This window comes from Equus caballus, chromosome 1 (genome assembly GCF_041296265.1).
Source record: "Equus caballus isolate H_3958 breed thoroughbred chromosome 1, TB-T2T, whole genome shotgun sequence".
Taxonomy (NCBI): domain Eukaryota; kingdom Metazoa; phylum Chordata; class Mammalia; order Perissodactyla; family Equidae; genus Equus; species Equus caballus.
The window spans coordinates 128,164,501-128,187,886 of NC_091684.1; the positions used below are offsets into that span (position 1 = coordinate 128,164,501).

General features: G+C 44.5%; 1 protein-coding gene and 1 long non-coding RNA gene across 5 annotated transcripts in view; one reads left to right on the top strand and one right to left on the bottom strand.

Moving 5' to 3' along the window:
• Positions 1-15,404, bottom strand: part of TMED3 (transmembrane p24 trafficking protein 3) — a 52,534-nt gene extending 37,130 nt beyond the window's left edge. For 2 of the 4 annotated variants that reach the window (XM_070232357.1, XM_070232342.1), the window contains exons 1-3: positions 14,904-15,396; positions 12,727-12,975; positions 10,452-10,587 (exon numbers count right to left, since the gene is read on the bottom strand). In XM_070232357.1, coding sequence (XP_070088458.1) covers positions 10,452-10,587; positions 12,727-12,975; positions 14,904-15,080 — 562 coding nt within the window. In that variant the 5' untranslated portion in view covers positions 15,081-15,396. Of the gene's footprint in view, positions 1-7,786; positions 10,588-12,726; positions 12,976-14,903 lie in introns of those variants that run through there. The other 2 variants (XM_070232362.1, XM_014734001.3) reach the window with 2 other exon arrangements.
• A 129-nt stretch (positions 15,405-15,533) lies between these two features.
• On the top strand, positions 15,534-16,667 carry LOC138917211 (uncharacterized). Its single transcript, XR_011424913.1, has 2 exons — positions 15,534-15,727; positions 16,063-16,667. It is a non-coding gene; the product is annotated as an uncharacterized lncRNA (long non-coding RNA).
• Positions 16,668-23,386: the final 6,719 nt, after the last annotated feature.

Below are 23,386 nucleotides of genomic sequence, written 5' to 3' on the forward strand. Positions count from 1 at the left end.
TTTCTAGACTCCATGTTCCATATCATACAATACTAAAGCCCATAATAAAACATCATAAATACTAGATCAGAGTGCTTTTGTTCAGAACCTCACCAAACTGTGTTCCAAGAAAAAGATATTAACCCATGGGAAATTGCAACCAGGTCCCTGGGCCTGGAATGAGGCAACCATTACCCACTTTCATCTCAGTGATAACTGGGAATGAGGCTGCAGGTTTTGACTGGTCTGGAAAGTCGCTCGTCTTGCCCCAGCTGTGAGGGCAATTGTCTTGGAAGGCAATATATTCCTGACCACGGTGAACTATTGATCTGTTACTGTCCATATCTGGGCATAACAACAGAGGGCCGTCCTTAAGAGAAAAATCAACCCTTTGAAAATGTCTCAGAGGGAAGAAGATTCTGGTAAAATAACAGCTTTGACAAATTGAAATGGCAAGCAATATGATATATTGGAGTATATGAGGAAGCCATTTGGTGTAAACCTAATTCGACCTGACTTTGTTTTTTCCAAAAGGGCCTGACTGTGGCCGTTGAGCATGCATTGCATATCTGCTTTAAAACATTTACTATGGCAAGAACAAATGGCCTTAAGATAAAGGTGCAACTTCCCCCCATTGGCATTTCCTTAGGGATAAGCATCTTTCCTTAGGCTAGGAACTGATTGCTATGCTCACCTGTGACCACCCAACTCACCTGTGACCACCCAGCTCGAGACAACAGACCTGCCACCCTGCTGTGTCCACAGAGACAGCAGACCTACCTGCTGTGTCCATCAATCGCTGTGCCGACAGAGCAGTCTCACAACTATTGTAAAAGGGACATTTCAATCCTATGTGAAACATCCTGTTTGGGGGTATATAACCACTCTGTGCACCCCACTTCTTCGGTGCCCTTTCTTCCTTCAGGAAAAAAGGCCCCGGGCCATGGTCCTCAGATTTTAGCTCAGAATAAACTCTCCCAAATTTTCATTTATAGATTGGTTATGGATTATTTTCGTCAACAGCTTGAACGTATCCTAACTCCCCTCCACTCCCACTGCTAATTCATCCACCTCACTTAAGCTGAAAAGCCTCTGCAGTGACTGATGTGGAGCGTGGGAGTGAGACCTCATGCTGTCTGAAGGCTCAGGCAGGAACTGTGCAGCATTTCCTTCTGCTGCACCTGACGAGTCCTTGCAATTGTGTCTATTGCTTTAGGTGTTTCTGTGCTGTTATTCTGCGGCATTCACGGATGGTGGTGACATCCACCTGTTCTATCGTTCCTTTCCTTACTTCCTTTAACACTAGTGAGTAGGAAAAACTCAGTCTTTGTCCTATGCGTTTCTCCTTTAGTCTTATACTAATGCCACACTGACACCACTTCTGACAAGAGATGTGAGGGGGTTTTCTCACACAAAGCAATTCTGCAACAGTAGCTGGTTGTCCTACAATTTAACTCAATTCTGACGCTATCTACCTGGAGATAGCATCGGTTCTCACAGGTTAAGAGTTCAGTCCTACAAGACTGTTGCTCTCCCCTACTTCAGATGCCACTCACAAGTCCAGGTTGTCATCTGTGCTTCTGACAGACCTATTATAAATCAGGGGTTCCTACAACGCCCTCCTTGGGTTCAACTAATTCGCTAGAGCGGCTCACAGAATTTAGGAAAATAGTTTACCTACTGTTTGCCAGTTTATTAAAAAAGGATATGGTAAAGGATACAGATGAACAGCCAGATGGAAGAGATGTGTAGGGCAATGTATGTGGGAAGGGCATGGAACGTCCTTGCCCTCTCTGGACATGCCACTCTCCCAGCACCTCCATGTATTCACCAACCCAGAAGCTCTCTGAACCTCATACTTTTGGATTTTATGGAGGCTTCGTCACACAGCCATGATTGATCGTTAACTCCATTTCCAGCCCCTCTCCTCTCTCTGGAGAATGGGGGTGGGGCTGAAAATTCCAAGCTTCTAATCATGACTTGGTCTTTCTGGTGACCCTCCCCCATCCAGAAGCCCACCCAAAGTCACCTCAGAACAGAAGAGACTCTTTTCACCCAGGAAATCCCAAGAGATTTAGGAGCCCTGGGTCAGGAAGCAGGGTCAAGACCAAATATTAGAACAAGAAATGCTTCTAGTGCTCTTATCACTTAGGAAATTACAAGTGTTTTAGGAGCCCTGTGCCAGGAACCCGGGCCAGAGACTAAGTGTTAGAACAAAAGAGTCTCTTAGCACCCCTATTTACAAGTGTTCAGGAGCTCTGTGTCAAGAACCAGGGGCAAACACCAATAAATATATTTCTCATTATTTCACAACTAGTATGTAATGCTCCTGTTTAGTGTGATAGTTTGCCTTGACTTCTATTTTGTCAGATGCTATGATTACTACCTCATTTTCATTTAGTTGATATTTTCCTGGCAAGTCTTTTTCATCCTTTTATTTTCAACGTTTGTGTCTCCTTTTAACTCTCTCTCTTAAAGAAAATATGTTATTGGATCTCATCATTTTTTATTAATCTAAGAGTCTTTCCCATTTAATTGGTTACATTTATTGTAATTATTCTTTTATTAGAAATATACATATGCATTTCTACCTTTCTTTTCCTATTTTCTTCTCCTACGCTGTTTTCCTTCTTTTCAGTTTTTCATTGGATAGATCGAGTTTTCTTTTACTGATTTCAAAATTATCTTTTTAATTTGTTCTTATGGTGGTCGCTCTTAATTTAAGGCCCTAATTCATATTTACTTACCCTCACTGATTTCTTAATCTCATCAATATCAATATCTTTTCCCAAACAAGACAGGAACTTTTAGCACACCCTCATGCCCCTTGGTCTCTCCACCTGCATCTGTAAACCTGTGGACTTTGTTCAGAATGGTAGTTCTTGGTTGTCACATGCGTATTTTCATTCTTCCTCTTCTCTGATTCTAGATTTTTTAGACAACCATAAGCATCACTAAAGTATAACTGTTAGTTCTTGTAAGTCTTACAGCTGCCTCCAAGGTTTATTTCTCTTCTCCCCTACTGTGACCCTGTGTGCCTGAGAAGATTTTTAGTGGACTTTCATATTTACAGTTTGGCTAGACATAAATTTCTAAATTCAGCAGTTTTTTGCCTTTTCTAATTTAAAAATATGACCCCATTTTCTTCTTGCATGCAGTGTTGATACTGAGAAATCCAATTTCAACCTGATTGCAGGAATCTCTTCTTTCTCTCTGGAGGCATTTGGAATCTTCTCTTTGCATGTGTGTTACTGAACCAAAATGGGTTTCCTCCTGGGGAGTTAAACCAGACTCTCCACCAGAAGTAGTTGTCTCACAAAATATATTTGCAGCAAATAGGAGACCACGCAGAATCATTTCCAAAGTCATGACATCCCGAACAAAGGGAAGCAGGGACATTTATTTCAGATGGGAAGTGAATATTCAAAAGGGAGAGGAGGGTATTCTCTTGCACAGGCTCAGTTGGAAAACATGCTTCCACATACACTGCAGGTTACGGTAATAAGGCCCAAGCTCCTCCTGGAGAGATCTCAGCATTGAAAATAAGGCCAAGGGCATAGGCGTAGCTTGCTCTGGTTCAGGGAGGTTGGTGATTGCATTTCCTTAAGATAACAAAAGGAAAAATAACAATTCGGAAAAACAGTTAAATGCTTCCAAACCCACCCTTGAGTTCCTGCAGGTAACCAGTCGGTTACATTTGGTATCTTTACACATCAGTATAATGTATCCATGGGGTGGTTTGTCAGTTCTCAATCCTGTTTGTTACTCCATCAGCCCTTTGATCTGAGACCTTTCATCCTTCTTTAATCTGAGAAATTTATTTTCATTATTTCTTCAAATATTTTTTTTCTACTTCTGGCACACCTATTAGCCATCTCTTATCATTTCTACTTCCGCCTTCCATATCTCTTAGCTTTATATATATATATTTTCTCCTTTCCTTCCTGCTGTCTTCTAGGAGGCTTCTTCCAGCAGATTAGCTATATTTCATGCTGCCTTGAACCTCCTCTGGGATAAGTCTTCATGTCTACTTTTATATTTCTCATACATAACATTTCCACTTGGTTCTTTTTTAAGACTTCTTGTTACAGCAAAATATCATTAAAATCTCTCTTTTAGAGTATATTTATCGTGTTATTTAAAAATTTTGGTCCACATTTTCCAACAATTTTGCTTCAAATGATGTACCACGTTCAGTGTTGTATCTCTTTTACGGTATACTCTGGGGTCTGGTTGTTGGGCCTGTGCATTCACGCTCCCCTGGGGTCTGGGAATGTGTGTTGACAAGGGCTAAAGGCCAGGCCTTTAAACTCCTGAGAGGTTAAGGAGAGGGAAGGAGGAGGAGCTCCAGGATGGAGAATCACAATGGATGACTTCTATTTACTAATACTTGGTAACTTTGTTCAAAGTTCACCTTAAACAATCAGAAAAAGAACAGCAACAGAATGAAGAAACGGGCCTTAGTTTTTAATCCACCACTCCTGGATATTAGGGAGGGGAGGACAGGGAAGAGTTGATGCCCTGAGGCAGCTGGTCAGCTTGTCCCTGTTTTCATCAACTGCTCACCACCCTGGAGCAGGGCCCTTGATGTGTCCTGATACTATGCCATAGACACCAGCAGCCTGGGCCATTGCCACTGAATTCAGGGCAAAGCAGGAGGCCATGGTAGCCTCAAGGCAATATGCGGAGAAGCAGGCACAGAACCTAATTCAGTCTCAGTGCTGGCTGGGGCCTCTGCCCTGGGCCAAAGGGCCCTCTCACCTTTCTTCACATGTGTGGCTCCAGTTTCTTAGAGTTGAGAGGTCCTCAGAATCAGGCTTCCTTCTTGCTTCTATAGTTTCTCCAGGCTGGATTTGGAGGATACTCACCTTGCCAGATCACCACTCTGAAGATGACATGGGATCCTTGTACACTTATTCCCCCAACATCTATCCTAACTTCTCCCTCTCAACACACACACACACTCCACTGTTCTGCAGCCTCCAGCTGCCTGTCTATCAAGTGCAATAAAAACCCAGCACATTCCCGAGTGTGGCTGTGAGAATGGATGAACCAAGGCCATTTCCCAGGTGGAGCCCACCCAGGCTTCAGACCTGCCTGAGGACCAGCCCTGTTAAGGGTGAGCTGCCTTGCATGGGAGATGGCAGAATAGGTAAATTCTAGTTAATATTTTAATTGTCTGAAATATGACTTCATAAATTAAGAATCTGCCTTTAATATTTTTGCAGTTAAAAATCAAACTCAAATATATTCCCGTCTTAAGGCAAACTACACGAGAAGCCAGATTACAATCAGAAGGTTGCTTGGCAATCCCAGAGGCAAAACCATGACTTTCCTCCCTCCTGTATTACACAAGCCCCCCGGCCCACTTGTGCCTCTTTCGTTTTGCAATGGAGACTATTAACAAGAAAGCTAACTTTTTAAAAGGAATCTTGAATCACATTTCAAGAGAAAATAATATACTTTGGCCCTCACTGGAGAGCTGGAGCTGTATCAGCTTCATTTTCTATGAACAACAAAAGAGACTCCAACAGTTCATATACCATTTGGCAGTTCCTAACTACGATTTTTATTTCTATAGCTCTTAGGATTCTTACACAAGCCCCCAAAAACATAGAATCTTCCTAGGAAAAGGTATGGCCATTGGATGGGCACTGCCACCTTAACTAATCCCAAGGAAGCACCTATTTCCTATTTCATTTTGAAAGCCTTGCTTAGGATAAGGCTAAGTGAACCATCCCTCAAATGAGTACAGCACATGGACAGTGAAACTCTGGCGAGAAGCAAATAAAAGCTGTTGAACTGTAAGTTTCAACAAGGGGTAGCATGAATGTCTGACCATAAGCTCTCACAAATGGGCTTAGATGTTCAAACCCTCTCAGGTACCATCATCTGGTTTATTTATCAGTCTTTTGTTTGGTGAATGTGAGTAAAGAGCAGGAAATTAGCATTTGTTTTAGACCAGTGCTGTGCTAGGCACATTCACGTCTGTGACAAACAGCACGGCTGGAAGAAATACACTGAGTGCACACATCTCTACACTCCAAGGACCCACTTGTACAATTAGAACATTCAGCCTTCCCCGGAGTTGCCCTCTCTGGGAGTAATTTTATGTATTCACAGTTTTGTTCTAATCCTTCTTGCTTCCTAGAGTCTGCAACAACTGACTCTTCCTTCCTTCTTCCCTCCCGCCCCCCTCCCTCTTTCCTTCTTCCCTATTTTTGAGGAGAGTTCAATGGAGGGACTACTCACAAAGGTTGTCACGGTTAAGGGAAGCAACAAGTGAAGAGTTCAGATGAAGCCCCAAGACTAGCAATAGCTGAAAGCTGCTCCCTCCCCAGGCCAACAGAAGCCAAAGGATGGGCCTTAATGCAACCAGAGAGAGAAGACGGAACAGCCGGTCTTGCTGTTAACTAAACTGGAAATCACTGCCACTCCCCAGGGGGTGACACTTTAGCCCCTTTTCATGTGGTAGGAAAACAACTTAGTTTTAATTAAAAAACTATGCATTTCTGGACACCCCTCCAGGTCATCTGATCTAGGCTTTCATTGTCTTTGAGCTATGCTGCAACACTGTATAAATGTGTCAGTTCAGTCCCATCCAGGCTTCCAATTCAAATGGATTCTACTGGGAAAGGGTAAATCCCTACTCTGCTAGCCAATGACACATAAACCTACGGCCTTGCCCAGGCAAAATATCCTCTGTCCATTTTAGAGATGAGGAAACTAAGGTTCAGAGAAGTTCAGTACCTTGCCCAAGAGGACACAATTAGCATGTGGTAGATTCAAATCCAGAAAGGTCAGTCCCAACCCAGTACTCTTTCTACTCAAGTGGCAATGCTGCACACCCTTGTCCACCAAGGTGCCAAGGAGAGAGAGTCTCCCTAGGGAATCTGGGTGCAAAGTGAAGCGGTGTATTCAATTTCTTTTTCTTTGGCATCCTCTAAGAGAACTTGAGAAACTATAAAAGGCTCATATATTTTTAAGCTGACATTTAAAATTTTTCATCATGAATTTAAATAGTCACAAAGAGGGTGATTTCTAGCATATTTTAAACTTTTTTTTAAGTTACATCACTATTTTAAATGTATCTAGTGTATTCTAATTATCATGACTTGACACCCTCATCATCCATAAATACATGCTCAGAAATTTTCCATCTTTCCCTTTCCTTCATATTTCCATTTCGCCTCTCCTATGGAAGCCAGTCATGGTGGTCCAGTAGTTAAGATTCCAGTTCATTTGTTGGTCAGGGAACCATGCCACCCCTCTATTGATTGTCATACTGTGGTGGCTGCAGGTTACTGTGATGCAGAAAGCTATGCCACTGCTATTTCAGATACGAGCAGGGTCACCCACGGCGGACAAGTTTCAGCTGAGCTTCCAGGTTAAGACAGACTAGGAAGAAGGACCTGACCACCCACTTGCAAAAAAATTGGCCATGAAAACCCTAAGAAAAGCAGTGGAGCATTGTCTGATACAGCACTGGAAGGTGAGAGGATGGCATAAAAAAGACAGGCAGGGTCCGGACCCTCTCTGCTGTACACAGGGTCACTAGGAGTCAGAATCCACTTGACAGCACCAACACCACAAATGGAACTGTATCGTTTTATGTTTGAAATTCTTATATTGAGCACCCTACTGTATTTCTCTATACCAAAAAATGTATGATTATACATTGAAATTTTAAAACTTCTTTCATGTCCTGTAATTGTAAAGCACTAAGTGTTAAAAAGTATTTCTTCTGGATTGGGTAATTATTACATTGATATTAGTACATAATTGATCAAAATATAAACATTCAATAAACAGTAAACATGAAAAGTAAATTTTATTGCAAACATCATCTCCTAATTCAATGAAGGGCAGGGTTTTTCCCCCAGTCAGTCCACATATTTACGGATGAATGATTACAGGGTCATATAAATAAAACAGGGATTACCAGCAATTCTATTGCTTTTTTTTGGTTGTTTAAGGTTGTAAGCACTGAAGGACCTTTTCTCATCAGAAATGGGAAGGTGGGAGGAGTTTTCGCAGAGCGATGTCCTCATTTCTTTGAACTTCTTCTCAGTGCTGCTAAACACTCAGGCCAGGCTGGTGGTCCCCTCAGAGCATGGAGAGAGGGAAGGCGACGGTGACAGCAGCCAGGGAGCTTCTCAGAGGTAACAGTCACATTCCATTGCTTAATCCAGGTGTTGGTACACACAGATGTGTTGTACTGTTTTTCACTATACTCCAGACATATTTCATAAATAATCTTTTATATACTCTTGGTACTTAATTTTAAACTAAGAGAGAAGAAACAGCATCAAAAATATATGAGCAGGGGGCCAGCCGGGTGGCGCAGCGGTTAAGTTCGCACATTCTGCTTCGGCGGCCTGGGGTTCACCGGTTCAGATCCCGGATGAGAATATGCACCGCTTGGCAAGCTATGCTGTGGCAGGCATCCCACATATAAAGTAGAGGAAGACGGGCACGGATGTTAGCTCAGGGCCAGTCTTCCTCAGCAAAAAGAGGAAGATTGGCAGCAAATGTTAGGGCTAATCTTCCTCAGAAAAAAAAAAAAATACAAGCAGGTATGCAGTATTTATCTTTCAATCAAGCTAAGAAAGGCTTATGTAGTTTCTTTTTAATGGGATGGTTTATTTTGTTCCCTGGCCTACAATGCACTATTAACACTTGCCAGACAGCTCAGGATTTCAGATTTCTTGGTAGGTTTTATTTAGGACAGACATCGTATCTTCCCTCAAGACCTACTACATGGACACTTGATCAGTATTCATTAATTTCTCACTCATGGGCAAGGCTAGTCATTCAGTAACTAACATCTATTAAGACCTTAGGATCTATCAGGTGTTATCCTAAACACTAGGAATACAGCAGTAAACAAAGTCCCTGCCTTCATGGAGTTTAGATCTTAATGGAGTAAGAGACAATAAACAGACAGGTAAACATATCTATCAATGGTGATAAGTGACACAGAGAGAAGTAAAGCAGGTACAGGGAGGCACGGAGGGTTAGGGGCAGGTGAGATGGTGCCATCTTGAATAAAGTGGTTAGTGAAGACCTCACTGATGATGTGCCATTTAATCAGGAGGAAATGGTGGAGCAGACAGCAGGGAGAGGGTGTTCCAGTAGTGGAAACTACATGTGCTAAAGCCCTGGGACAGAAACGTGGCCTAGTGTGTGATAAGAACAGCAAGGAGACCAGGCAGACATGAGGGGAGTCGGGGGAGCGGGGCAGGAGATGACTCGTGGGGCAAGAGGCAGGTGTATCAGATGATGCAGAGCTTTATAGTCCACAATGAGGACTTGGCCATGAACTGAATGACATGCAGAGCCACGGTAAGGTTTTGACCAGCAGTGACATGGTCTGACTTAAGTTTTAAAGAGACCATTGTGGCTGCTGTGCAAATGGCACTCAGAACAGCCACTCATTATTGCTCTCTCTTCATGTTCTGTTCTTAGCACCCATATTTGGATTAAATGATGACTCAGTTGTTGACAGTGGTCTCTGGAATCTGAGACCACAAAATAACTACTCCCTGTTTGACTGCTCTCATTCACCTGAGAGGAGGGTAATTTGTTCCCCCACAAATGTCTATACACAGCATCCTACACACATCCCAGGGCACCACTTGCTCTACTGCACTCGAATTAGCTATATACATATCAATGCTCCCCATTAAGCTGTGAACCCCTTTAGGGCAAAGATATAAAGGCACAAGTCTCCATGGCATTCACACTTAGTTTTTATTAGCCAGAGTTCCGCCTCCTAGGAGATACACAGCTAACCGAGGACACCCAGTCACCATTTTGCTCCCCCTGGAACAGCGGATACCACTGCTCACCTGGGGTGGGAATTTCTACAGAGCTGTTTCAGGGCCTGGTTTCCTCAGGTACAGAGAGCTCTCTCTGTGAGGGAAGGCCAGACTGAGGGCCCCCTTCTTCTCCACACCAGATAGGATACACATAAGCCAATAACTCATGCATCACAGAGCAGAGGGAAAGCCCCAAGTTGTCCCCCGGAGGCCTGGGTGCTAGGGGTTCCTCCTACCAACCAGGCCTGGACTGCTGCCCACATGCCCTCCCACAGTGGCCAATCCCTCACCTGAGTGTAAACTTTTTTCCTTCAGTGTTACATAATGCAACTGGGTGCCTTCTCATTACCGGGCTCTGTGAGCTCTGGCTGCTGCAGTACAAGGATTAAGAATCTAAGTAGAGGGCGAGGTGAGAGCATGTCACCCCGTGCTCTCCTCCAAGCAGCTCTGCCTCCACCCTGGGTTGCACCCCCCAACCCAGCAGGAGCCTGTGACCGAGGAGAGCCACTCCATCCTGGGGTGTGAGGGGCCCTGGAGACCCAGGCCTCGACTAGGAGTGGACCGCCCTGCTGACGGGTCGTTTTTCTGTGAAGAAGCTTTTCAGTAGCAGCACCTGGCTAAAGCTGACCACAAACAGGGCGACTGTCTCACCAATAGACCAGTAAGAGACTCGGTTATTCAGGTCTTCGGCACGGGCCCGGTCCTGGGCCTCCCGGAGCCGGTAATGCGTCTGGGAGTCAATCACCGTCTTTAGAGCCTCATGAATGGTCACACAGGCAGACTCCATCTGAGCAGGAAGAGAAAAGCAGTCACAGTGCTAAGCCTGAGAAAAGAAGAGTGGAATCCAGCGCGTAGCGAATGTTATCATCAACATTCTAGGCAACTTCTACTAAATGCTAACTATGTGTCTGTGCTAAGGGTTTTATTTAACCTTCATAATAAGTCTAAGTGAGCCTCACAGAGGTTAACTAACTTGCCCAGAGTCACACAGTTAGTAGATGGCAGACTCAGGATTTGAATTCAACTCTCTACGTCCTGAGCCTAGGCTTTCAAATACTGCCCTGTGTTCTTATTTAATACTCACAATACCCCTGAGAGACAGCGATCATTACACCCATTGGTAAGGAGGGCTGACTGTTTACTCCGTATGTTGATGAGGAAACTGAGGCTCAAAGAGGTTATGTGACTTGCCCAAGGTCACACAGCTAAAACACAGCAGAGTTCGAAGTAAACCACAGTTGTGTTGGACTCTGAATCTACTGTTCATTCTAGTATATAACTATATATATAATTATATAGTATATAATTAGTATATAATATATAGTAGTATACTATATAATATATAAACTATATAATATATACTTTTATATATATTATATATAGTATATAATAGTATATAATAATAGTATATAATTGCTGCCTACAGTTTTATGTATACACACAAATACACAAAGGCATACATTTCTCATGTACATAAACCCATGCACACACACACAAACATGTGCAAAGACATAGACACATGTACATATAAACATTGCCAAACTCAGACCCAGTATTGTCCAATGGAACTCTGTAGGTGTGGCCACTAGCCACTTGTGACTGTTGAACACCAGCAGTGTTGCTATAGAGCAAATGAGGAAGTGAACTTTAACTTAATTTTAATTAATTTAAATTTAAATAGCCATGTGTGGACAGTGGTTACTGTACTGAAGAGTGCAGCACTAACCTCCAAGTGCTTAGGAAGGGTCCAAGACAGGGCAAATGAACTCATGGTCAAAGCCACAGAGGAACGGAGCATGTGGTCACCTTGGAGGGCAGCCACGAAGGTAATCTGGCCTCGGTGGAGACTCAGATGCTCTGGCTTTGGTTCTGGAACAAGCACAGCCATGGATGGTCATTCCTGTCTTGCAGGTTTCCCTGGGCTCTGCCACTCAGTCATTTGACAAATATTTGCTGAGCTCCTATTCTGTGACATGTCCAACCGGGGCTCTGGGGGTACAAGGGTAAATAATACAGAGTCCCAGCCTGGGGATGCTCAGAGCCTGCATATGGGAGAGAGGGAGGAACTTAAATAGCAAGAGGGAAGACTGATGCAGGAGGCTGGGATGAGATTATAATTAACCTGCAGAGCCATGGGTGATAGAGATGACTATCTGTCCCCCAAAAATGTCACTGTTTCTCTTCCAGAATGTTGCTAGGAGTTGACTGCCTAACCAGGACTGTACCTGCCAGCCCTCATTTCATCCGGACTGTCCACATGACTATTTTTCAACGAGATATGAGTGGAAGTGATGTGTGCTACTTCTGGGCCAGGACTTTTAAGAAGCAGTTGGGGCTTTCTCATTCTCTCCTTCTTTTAGTGGCTAGAAGCAGAGGACTCTGAAGTACTAAAGAATAGTAGAAAGATGACAAGAAAGAAAGAGTCTGGATTCCTGAGTCACTCAGTCCATGGAAGAAAGCTCTCCACCCCTACCCCTACTCTCTAGATTATTATTTGAGTGAGAAAAAACTTCTATTGTGTTAAGCCATTGATATTTAGGGTTTATTTGTTACAGCAGCTTGTGTTACCTTAACTAATACACCATACAAAGTAGGACTTTGGTCTTTCTGATGTAGACACATCATATAAGCAGAGAGGTGCACGCGATAGGTACTTTGAAAGTGGTGCTGTGTGAAAGACTGGATGGGAAGGCAGGAATACCAGAGGAGAGTATTGCAGGGATCTGGTTAAAGAATGGAGAGGAAGATCAGAAGGAGAACACAGTATCCTTTAGGACTGGATGTGGAAAGAGGACAAAGCCAACACTGAGACTTCAGACTGGGAGCTGGGTGGATGGTGCCTCTGCTTCTCAGCCAAGATGGGGATAGAGAAGAGGAACAGGTTAGGGGGGTTCAGCCCGGCCTGTCACCATTAATGTCCACTCACCTGGGTGAGAGCTGTGACTCTGTTCCCCATGTCTGGGAGAATAGGGGGTTCATCGCCCACTTGAAAGTCAAAGTAGATGGTCTTGTGAGAGAAGGTGGAAAACTCATTACTGAAGCAGAACTGATACACGCCCTTAACCTCAGCCCGGTGCGTGAAGCTGTCATACTGCTTCTTGGTTTCCCTGTAGATGGTGTTTCCCAAGGGGTCCTCCACGTAGCAGTCAACATCATAGTGACCTCCAGTGATAACCTGACAACCACAAAAGACACCCTCAGTCTGCTGCTACCAGAGGGGCAGCCGCCACTTACTAAATGCCAACGAGGCACTGTGACTAGACTTTACAAATATTTTTGTCTTTTAATCTTCACAACCTTCTAAAGCAGGTGTTATGATGCTCCCCATTTTACAGAGGATGAAATTGAGGCTGAGAGACCTTAGGTAAATTGGCCATGATCACACTGCTTGAAAGTGACAGGGCTACAATTTGTATCCATGTCTGCCTGAATCCAAAGGTTTTGCTCTGCAAGAGTGCAATGAGCCTAATCCTTCCCATTGTCCAGAAGAGGAAACTGAGGCTCCGAGATTAAGTAAATTGCTGAACGGGTCTAGTACATGTTAGTATTATTACTGGTGGAATGCAAGGAGAAGGCGAATGTAGACGGTAGGGTTCACAGAATCAGCTAGTTGCCGAGGTGGGAGTCCTCAGAAGTCATTTAGTTCAAACTCTCTTTGTAAACACAGAAAGGCAGGACCTACGAGGGCAAAGGCGCACAGGTGTCAATGCTGTAACCAAGGGCCATCAGAGGACACAACCAACCATCTCCATCTGCTCCCAAACTTTACAATTTCCTTTTTGGGGCTGGCCCCATGGCCGAGTGGTTAAGTTCGCGCGCTCCGCTGCAGGCACCCCAGTGTTTCGTTGGTTCAAATCCTGGGCGCCGACATGGCACTGCTCATCAAACCACGCTGAGGCAGCGTCCCACATGCCACAACTAGAAGGACCCACAACGAAGAATATACAACTATGTACTGGGGGGCTTTGGGGAGAAAAAGGAAAAAAAAAATAAAATCTTTAAAATTTCCTTTTTGTCTAGATAAAATTTGCTTCATGATTCATGAACTTTCTGATGCTGGAGGTGTTTACGCCCGGCCCAGCAGTGACCAGAAGACCTCTCAGGCCCCTCCAGCCTCACAATGATCACTTTTTGGTGACTGTACCTAGGTTGCGTCTGTTAACCCAGACACAGTTTGTACATTGTCCACAGAGATATGAAAAGTGCCCAAATCAGCGACTCGGAGACCATCACATATGACACTGTCCCCAAGCTCAAGCCTCTTTTAGTCACTTTGACAAGAGAGGGCCCATCAAATGGCCTGCCCTTACTCCTGCTGCCCATGCCACCTCATCTCTGGAATGCCTGCCAGCACGCATCCGCAGGCAAATTGTTGTCTGGGTGTGATTCCCACTCAGCCCCCCAAACCTAGATCTGCTCACTAAACCTTAGGGGCAAATCCCTCTCCCAGGACCTGCTCCACACAAACTGTGAGCCTAGAGATCTGTCAAAGGAGCCGGCAGCGCAAGAACTGGGAGCTTTGCTGAACCATACGGCAACAGCTGAATCTGGCAGCCACACCACCACTGCTTGTAAATATTGCCAGGGCTCAAAGGCTGTGCTGAGACCTCCCTTCCAAAGCGCCCATTCTCACCACTTCTGCGCTCACCCCGCCTCGGACTTTAAACGCTGGAGAGACGGTTAAAATAAAACTATGAACCCACTTCCTCTCGCTGCCATTTTTCAATACACCCCGGGACAAAGTAGTCCAAGAGACTTGGGGCAGACTGCCTGAGTCCATTGACGAGAGCTGGCATTCCTTAGCGTCAAGGGGCCTGCAGGAAGTCATTCGGGCCAACTCCACAGGATCCAGGACCCGCCCCCGGGCATCCCCATCCCCGGTACACAACTCCGGCGCTACCTCCCGGGCCAACCGGGCCCGTCTCTGAGTGGGCTCTTATCAAAACGTTCCTCCACACAGGGATGTCAACTCGTCTCCCGTCATTCCCACCCGCTGCAGCCTCTTTGATTAATTCCAGCCACTCGGGTCAGGGGCGCACCAGTGCCCAGGAGAGACCTGGAAGGGGGAGAGAGAGGAGGCGCTGCCTGGCGCCCGGGCCTCACCTGGTAATCCAGGGAGAATTTCACGCCCTGCTCCACGTCCTCGTGGAAACACTGCTTGGCGCTGTCGGGCAGCTCGAAGGTGAGCTCTGCGCCCCGCGTTCGCTCGGCCCGGAGCAGGAGAAGCAGCAGCAGCAGCAGGAGCAGCGCGGAGGTGGAGCGCGGAGCCGCGCTGTCCATGATGTTCCCGGTCGAGCCCCACGGACCGCGGCTGGGGCGGCGGCTGCAGGACCTGGCAGGCTGCGCTAGAGCAGACGTGGCGCGAGGCGCGCGCTGCGCTTCCGGGAGGGCGGGCGACTCAGTGCGCAACCGCACGCTGCAGGGTGGGCCCGGGACCGAGGCCCAAGCGCGCCGCGGCCTCCCGGGCCCCTTCCGCAGGCTGCTCGTGCGCGCCGGCTGGGCTGGAAAAGGGGACTCGACCCCTCCGCGGCCTGCCCGGTTCTGCGGGTGATCTCCGCCGAGGCGAGGAGGTTTCCCCAGCGCGTCGCTATCCAGAATGGCGCCCTCCCAACAACCCCGACAGACGTTTTTCTGTCCCGCCCCCCCCCCCCCCGCACCGGGACCACAGGGTTGAGCATCCCCCAGGTCCCCACTGGCTGCAGCAGCACAAGCATGCAGCAGCAGAAGCATGGGTTAGGCGGAGGGAAGGTTTGCTGTTACAGGCTCGGCTTTCGACTGGTTCTGTAACTTAAGTCTCACGCTTCTCTCCTTGTCTAGAAATGGGTATTAGACACAGTAGTTAGGAAGGCTACAGGAAAGAGATTATGAGAACGCTGGGAACCCAATGAACACTCCTTTCCTCATTCCCTCGCCTTCAAGTTGAAAAGGTGAGCTGTGGGTGGCAGGTGGTGGTGGTGAGAGTAAGTAAAACCTGGTAATTCCATAGTCTCTGGGGGAAGCGGACAAGCTCACACACAGATGCTCTCAGGAAGAGGCGAATACAAGTCTCTCGCTCAGCGATTTCAGGTATGTTTTGGCTGTCCGGACAAGTGGAAGATTCTTCTGGGATGTAATCTTTTTTTTTCTCTTTGATTTCTCAAAAGCGCTGAAAGCAGATAAATTGATTTGCTGTCTTTTTTTTTTTTTAAGGTATGCTTTTTGTTGAGGAAGATTGGCACTGAGCTAACATCTGTTGCCTGTCTTTTTCTTTTTTTCTCCCCAGAGCCCCAGTGCATAGTTGTATATCCTGGTTGTATGTCCTTCTAGTTCGTCTGTGTGGAACACTGCCACAGCATGGCTTGATGAACCGTGTGTAGGTCTCTCCCCAGGACTTGAACTGGTGAACCCGGCGCAGAAGCAGAGCTGACAAACTTCACCACCACGCCACCAAGCAGGCCCTTGATTTACGCTTATCTATTACCTTTGCTCTAAGAAGATATTTTGTATAATCATTACTGTGGGTTTTATATTCCCTATGATTAGATAAAACAAAGAGAAAAAACACTGGTTGTGGTCTTGCTACTCAGTAAAGAATTTTTTCAGGAGAGTGTTATTATATGCAGTATATCTTAATTTCAGCAAAGCGTTTTACTGCTCATGTAGGTCTCCTTATGGATAAGACTGAAGTGTACTGCCACTGGGCACATTTGACCATGGACCAATGTGCTAATGTATGTGAAAGCAATCTGTAGCCTGTGAAATAACATACCTGCATAATGTAATTATTAGTAATATTTACTGGCTCTGTACCATATTTGGAGAAGGCATGTCGTCATGTACCTTGAGGCTCTTTCCATGGCTCTGTCTATTAAACATTATTTTCAATAACTGATAGCACATAAGTAATCATCTAATCTGGATGCAACAAGTGGAGAAACATGACAGAGGTTAGAGCAGGAGTACCTTGGCCAGCTGGAACACTGGGCTAAGACCAACAAAAAGAAATTTTGCTGGGTTAAATGTGAAGTCCTCCATTTAAGTTCCAGGAAAATACCTGCATACGCTCAGGGGTGGGAAGGCTGACTTGGCAGGAGCTGGAATCAGAGCATGTGAAGACTGATAATCAACTGTTAGCTGAATATAAGACAATAGAAATGGGTGAACTGAAAAAGGAACCCTGACTTGGACTGGGTTAATAAAAGAGCAGCATTATTGAAAGTAACTGTCACCCTGAACAGACAATGATCAGATCACATTTATTGTACTATTTTGGGAGGGACATTAATAAATTAGAAGGAATATTCACAGGGAGGTAATTAGAAGAGACCCAGTATAATAAGTTGGCGGGAAGGCTTTTCAAACAAGGTAAAGTCAAAGGAAACAGGATTTAACCTGGAAGAGTAAAAACTAAGGATGGAGAGAGCGTTAGCTTTAAATGTTTACATGACAGCAATCATAACACCTTCCATTTATAGGCATACCTCAGAGATATTACAGGTTCGGTTCCAGACAACCACAACAAAGTGAATTCACAAGAAAGTGAGTCACACAAATTTTTTGGTTTCCCAGTGAATATAAACATTATGTTTTGGGGTCAGCCCCAGTGGGCAGCTCAGGTTCGATTCCCAGACAATTCTGTTAGCAGGCGTGCTGTCCTGGCAGGCCACATGCTACAAAACAGAGGAAGATTGGCATGGATATTATTAGCTCTAAGTGAAACTTCCTCAGCAAAAAAAATATATATATATTTACACTGTACTGTAGACTATTGTGTGCAATAATGTTATGTCTAAAAACAATGTACATACCTTTATTAACAAATACTTTGTTGCTAAATATGCTAACCATCATCTGAGCCTTCAGCAAGTTGTAATCTTTTTTGCAGGTGGAAGGTCTTGCCTCCATGTTGAGGCATGCTACAAAGACTCTTCCTTTTGTGAATGACTTCTTTGTAGCGTGCAATGCTATTTGATAGCATTTTACCCACAGTAGAACTTCTTTTAAAATTGGAGTCAATCTTCTCAAATCCTGCCACCACTTTATCAACTAAGCTTATGTAATATTCTAAATCCTTTGTTGTCATTTCAATAGTCTTCACAGAATCTTCACCAGGAGTAGACTCCATCTCAAGAAACCACTTCCTTTGCTCATCCATAAGAGGCAATTCCTCATCCGTTAAAGTTTTATTGTGAGATGGCAGCAATTCAGTCACATCTTCAGGGTCCACTTCTAATTCTAGTTCTCTTGCTTTTGCCGCTGCATCTGCACCTACTTCCTCCACTGAAGGCTTGAACCCCTCGAAGTCATCCATTAGGGTTGGAATCAAGTTCTTCCAAACTCCCGTTAATGTTGCTATTTTGGCCTCTTTACATGAATCACAAATGCTCTTCATGGCGTCTAGAATGGTGAATCCTTTCCAGAAGGTTTTCAATTTACTTTGCCCAGATCCATCAGAAGCATCGCTATCTGTGGTAGCTATAGCCTTCCAAAATGTATTTCTTAAATAATAAAACTTGAAAGTCAAAATGACTCCTTGATGCATGGGCTGCAGAATGGATGTTGTGTTCGCAGGCATGAGAACAACATTAATCTCCTTGTACGTCTCCATCAGAGCTCTTGGATGACCAAGCGCATTGTCAATGAGCCATAATATCCTGAAAGGAATCTTTTTTTGTTATGAGCAGCGGGTCTCAACAGTGGGCTTAAAATATTAAGTAAAGCATGTTTAAGTAGATACGCTGTCATCCAGGCTTTGTTTTTCCATTTATGGAGTACAGGCAGAATAGATTTAGCATAATTCTTAAGAGCCCTAGGACTTGTGGAATGATAAATGAGCACTGGCTTCACCTTAAAGTCACCAGCTGCCTAGCCCCTAACAAGAGAGCCAGACTGTCCTTTGAAGCTTTGAAGCCAGACATTGGCTTCTCCTCTCCAGCTATGAAAGTCCTAGATGGTATCTTCTTCCAATGTAAGGCTGTTTCATCTACATTGAAAATCTGCTGTTTAGTGTGGCCCCCTTCATGAATTATCTTAGCTAGAGCTTCTGGAGAACTTGCTGCAGCTTCTATCAGCACTTGCTGCTTCCCCTCGCACTTCTGTGATATGGAGTTGGCTTCTTTCCTTAAACCTCATGAGTCAACCTCTGCTAGCTTCAGACTTTTCTCTGCAACCTCCTCACCTCTGTCAGCCTTCACAGAATTGAGGAGAGTTGGGGCCTTGCTCTGGATTGGGCTTTGGCTTGAGGGAATGTTGTGGCTGGTTTCATCTTCTATCCAGACCACTAAAACTTTCTCTATATCAGCAATAAGGCTGTTTTGCTTTCTGATCATTCACGTGTCAGAGTAGCACTTTTAATTTCCTTCAAGAAATTTTCCTTTGCATTTGCAACTTGACTAACTGTTTGGCACAAGAGGCCTGCCTTTCAGCCTATCTCAGCTTTCAACATGCCTTCCTTATGAAGCTTAATCATTTCTAGCTTTTTTTTTTTTCTTGGCTGAGGAAGATTAGCCCTGAGCTAACAGCTGTGCCAATCTTCCTCCACTTTATCTGGGGGTCACTGCCACAGCGTGGCCAATGAGGGGTGTAGGTCTGTGCCCAGGGTCCAAACCTGCAAACCTGGGCCATTGAAGTGGAGTGCACCAAACTTAACCACTACACCATGGGGCTGGCACCTCTAGCTTTTGATTTAAAGTGAGAGATGTGTGACTCTTCCTTTCACTTGAACACTTAGAGACCATTGTAGGGTTATTAACTGGCCTAATTTTAGTATTGTTGTGTCTCGGAATAGGGAGGCTGAGGCGAGGGAAAGAGATGGGAAACAGCCAGTCGGTGGAGCAGTCAGAACACACACAAAAGTTTTTGATTAAGTTTGCCATCTGGCCACAGTTCGTGGCATCCCAGATTAATTACAATAATAACATCAAAGATCACTGATCATAGATCACCATAATAAATATAATAATAATGAAAAAGTTTGAAATATTGTGAGAATTACCAAAATGTCACAGAGATCTGAAGTGGGTTAATGCTGTTGGAAAAATGGCGCCAATGGACTTGTTCATGCAGCGTTTCCACAAACCTTCAATTTGTAAAAAAAACACAATATCTGTGAAGCACAACAAAGCAAAGCACAATAAAACAAGATATGCCTGTATTTAGCACTATGTACCTGTCACACTGCTAGCTACTTAGTATACATATTTTTTTTTAAGATTTTATTTTTCCTTTTTCTCCCCAAAGCCCCCCGGTACATAGTTGTGTATGCTTAGTTGTGAGTCCTTCCAGCTGTGGCATATGGGACGCCGCCTCAGCATGGCCCAATGGGCGGTGCCATGCCCACGCCCAGGATCCAAACCTGCGAATCCCCGGGCCACCGAAACGGAGCATGCAAATCCAACCACTCAGTCATGGGGCCGGGCCCTACTTTACATATTTTACGTTAATTAATCCTCACTGACAATCAAGCAAAAAAATATTTTTTCCCCTTTGGCAATGAAGAAACAGAGTGTTTAATTCTGTTCTCAGGATGTTTAATTCAATAACGTTTCTGTTTCTGTTAGCCTTTGCGTGTAACAAACTGCTCAGTGGCTTAAGCCAACAATGACTTATAACTTCTCATGATTTTATGAGTTGGCTGGGTATTCTTCAGATGGCTTTGCTTGGGCTTCCTCTCACAGCCATCTTCAGCTGGAGGCTCTTCTAGGCTGGGAGTTCCAAGATGGTCCCACTCACATGTCTGGCGGCTGATGCACAGTTGGCTGGGAGACCTCAGTTCCTCCATGTATCCTCTCCTCTCCTATAGGCTGGATGATTTCCTTCTATGACAGACTGAGGGCAGCATCCCAAGAGAGCCAAAATGGAAACAGCAAGGCCCCCTGAGAACCACACTCCAGAATTTGCCCAGTATCACTTTTGCCACATTCTGTTGGCCAAAGCAAATCACAAGCCCAGCCTAGATTCAGGGTGAAGAAATAGACTCCATCTCTGGACGGGAAGAGCTGCAAAGTCACATTCAAAGGAGAGGCATACTGAGATGGCAGGAATTTGTGGCCATTAAACAATCTGCTAGAGTACCCAAACTTACTCAGCTTGTTAATGGCTAAGCCAGCAATTGAGCCTACATCTGCCTAATTCTACAGGCCACCTGCTTCCCACCAAACATGCTGTCTCTGCCATACTTTGGGGTACATATGTCCTGCATGTTCCATCTGGCATAACTTGAGACAAAGCATGAATCTGACACTGAGGTACACTTTTACTCAACCTAAGAAACAACTTTCTGGCAACTAGAGCTTTCCAAAACTTAATGAACAGGGGTAGTGCATTTTTTCATCCCTTAAAATATTCAAGCAGAGACTGGATAAATAACCAACCACTTGGAATGATGTAGAGATGATTCAGGAACTGGGGGATGGATTGTAATGGTTGAGGACCTCTAAGGTTCCTTCCAATTTTGCATTCCATTGTATATGGTTGGAGGTGCTACAAGTAGGAGAACTTGGGGAAAAAAAAAAAACTAAAACATTACCTGTCCACTTTAGTATTGGGCTGGCTTCTGTGAAGGCCTTTTAAAACGCTAAATAAAAGTGAGTATCTTAATAAATGCAGAAAAAACATGCGATAAAATTCAACATCCATTCACAATGAAAACTCTCAGCAAGCCAGAAATAATAAGTAACTTCCTTAATGTCATACAATTATCTATAAACCTCATGGTCAATGACAAAATGTTAAAATCTTTCCCTTTGAAATTGAGAATAAGACATGAAAGCCATTATCACAACTGCTATTCAACATTGTTCCAGAAATTCTAGGGAGTAAAGTAAGGCAGGAAAAAGAAATAAAAGGATAGGAAGTGGAACTGTGAAAGTCAGAATAGCATTTATGTCTGAGGGGACGAAGGGGGCAGCCGTTCGGGAGGAACGCCCAAGAGAGCCTCTCCAGCGTTCACATTGTGACTCTGTTGAACTGCACGTTTACTTTGTATGACTTCTCTGTATGTGTATTTTACTTCACAATTTAAAGGGTTTAAAAAGTAAGCATATTAGAGTGAGACAGCAGTGTAAGGTGGACCTATCTGTGCCCTGAAGCAGGACTTTTAATTGTCCTATGCAACAAGAGCACTCCCCAGCATGCAGTTGGGATTTGAAAGAAAATCAGTACCTATCCATGCCTCATACATGTAATTGATGGTGAGGAAAGAAAACAATGTAGCCACTGTCTGTGCATGGACTAAGGCAAATAGAAAGTTTGCAAACCACTTAGCATTACCATGGAGATATAATCAATACCAGGCTTTCCCCATACAAGCAAACCAGAGAAAGGTAACACACACTGCCCTCCCGAGACTTACCAACTTCCAGAACAACTGTTTTTGTACCTGTCCAGCATTTAACCATCCTTCCTATCAGGAGAATCCCAGACTCGGTGGGAAGCCAGACTCTCATCACAGCACCAAAGAGGGCCAAATATTCCCTTTCTCTTTGCTTTCAGGCCCCAAGAAATGTGGACATGTGACCCAAGCTCTACCAACTGGATGTTCTTTGATTTGAATCTCGAGGGGGTTTTCCAAAGACATGGGGACGTCACAGGTTACTGATGGCAGCGGTAAGATGGAAAGTCTAGTGGTGTGAGAGCAAGTGCCCAGGAGCAGACGTGCCACCCCCTGCATCCCGAGCAGAGGGTTTCTCCGGCATGATTTTGGCAGTGGACTTGGCTACTCCGCCTGTCTGAAGGCCTGCCCCTTTTGTGACTCTATTTCCATTCTTCTCATTGGTCCTATAGACTTTGAGATTTTTAAACTTAAGTGGAATTTGACTAGATTTTTCATTACCCCCAAAACAGCTAGAAAGCCAAAGGATTTGCCCAAAATGTCAAGAAGGAATGGGGAATTCCACGAAGTACTTTTGAAGGCAATGCTTAGAGTAAAATAATCTTTTTTATGATTATTGATAAATTGGCTATATAATTATGTGTTGTGGAAGCACGAGGTCAGGAGAATGCTTTGAAATAGCTTTTCTCAAATGTTTTGTGTTTGTAGCACAGAAGAGGCACATACGCTACTTCCACTCATAGCCCGTTTCCCTCCGTTCATCTCAGGGCCCTGCTCCATCACAAGGTGAATGGGAAGATTTGCCTTCCACGGTGTCCAGAAGGAGGGGAGAACTGAATGTTGGTGAATACTGTTTCTATCTATCACACGATAGTAAACTAATAAGAATAAAAAACATAACAAAGACAGTTTCTGATAAAGGCAGGTTAGATTATTTGAAACTAAGTTCCCTCTGAAAATAACTAAAAATACAACTTTAAAAATGTTTTCTAGAAAGCATCAAAGACCTGACAAGATTGCCAAGAATTACCATGCCAAAATTGAAGAGAAAGTAGTAACCTAGAGAGGGAGGTACTCTCAAATGTTACTTTTCCCATCAGGTCATTTGCCAATCCTGAAAATTTTGAATTTTCATTTTTACAGCCATCCAGGGAGAGTAGACAGAAAACAGAGCCTGAAAGAGGGGGCTGGAGGCTCTTCATGTCCCTTTCCTGCCCAGGAACTGCCAACCATTACCCGCACTAACCACATTCCCCTCAATTCCTGACTTCACTGA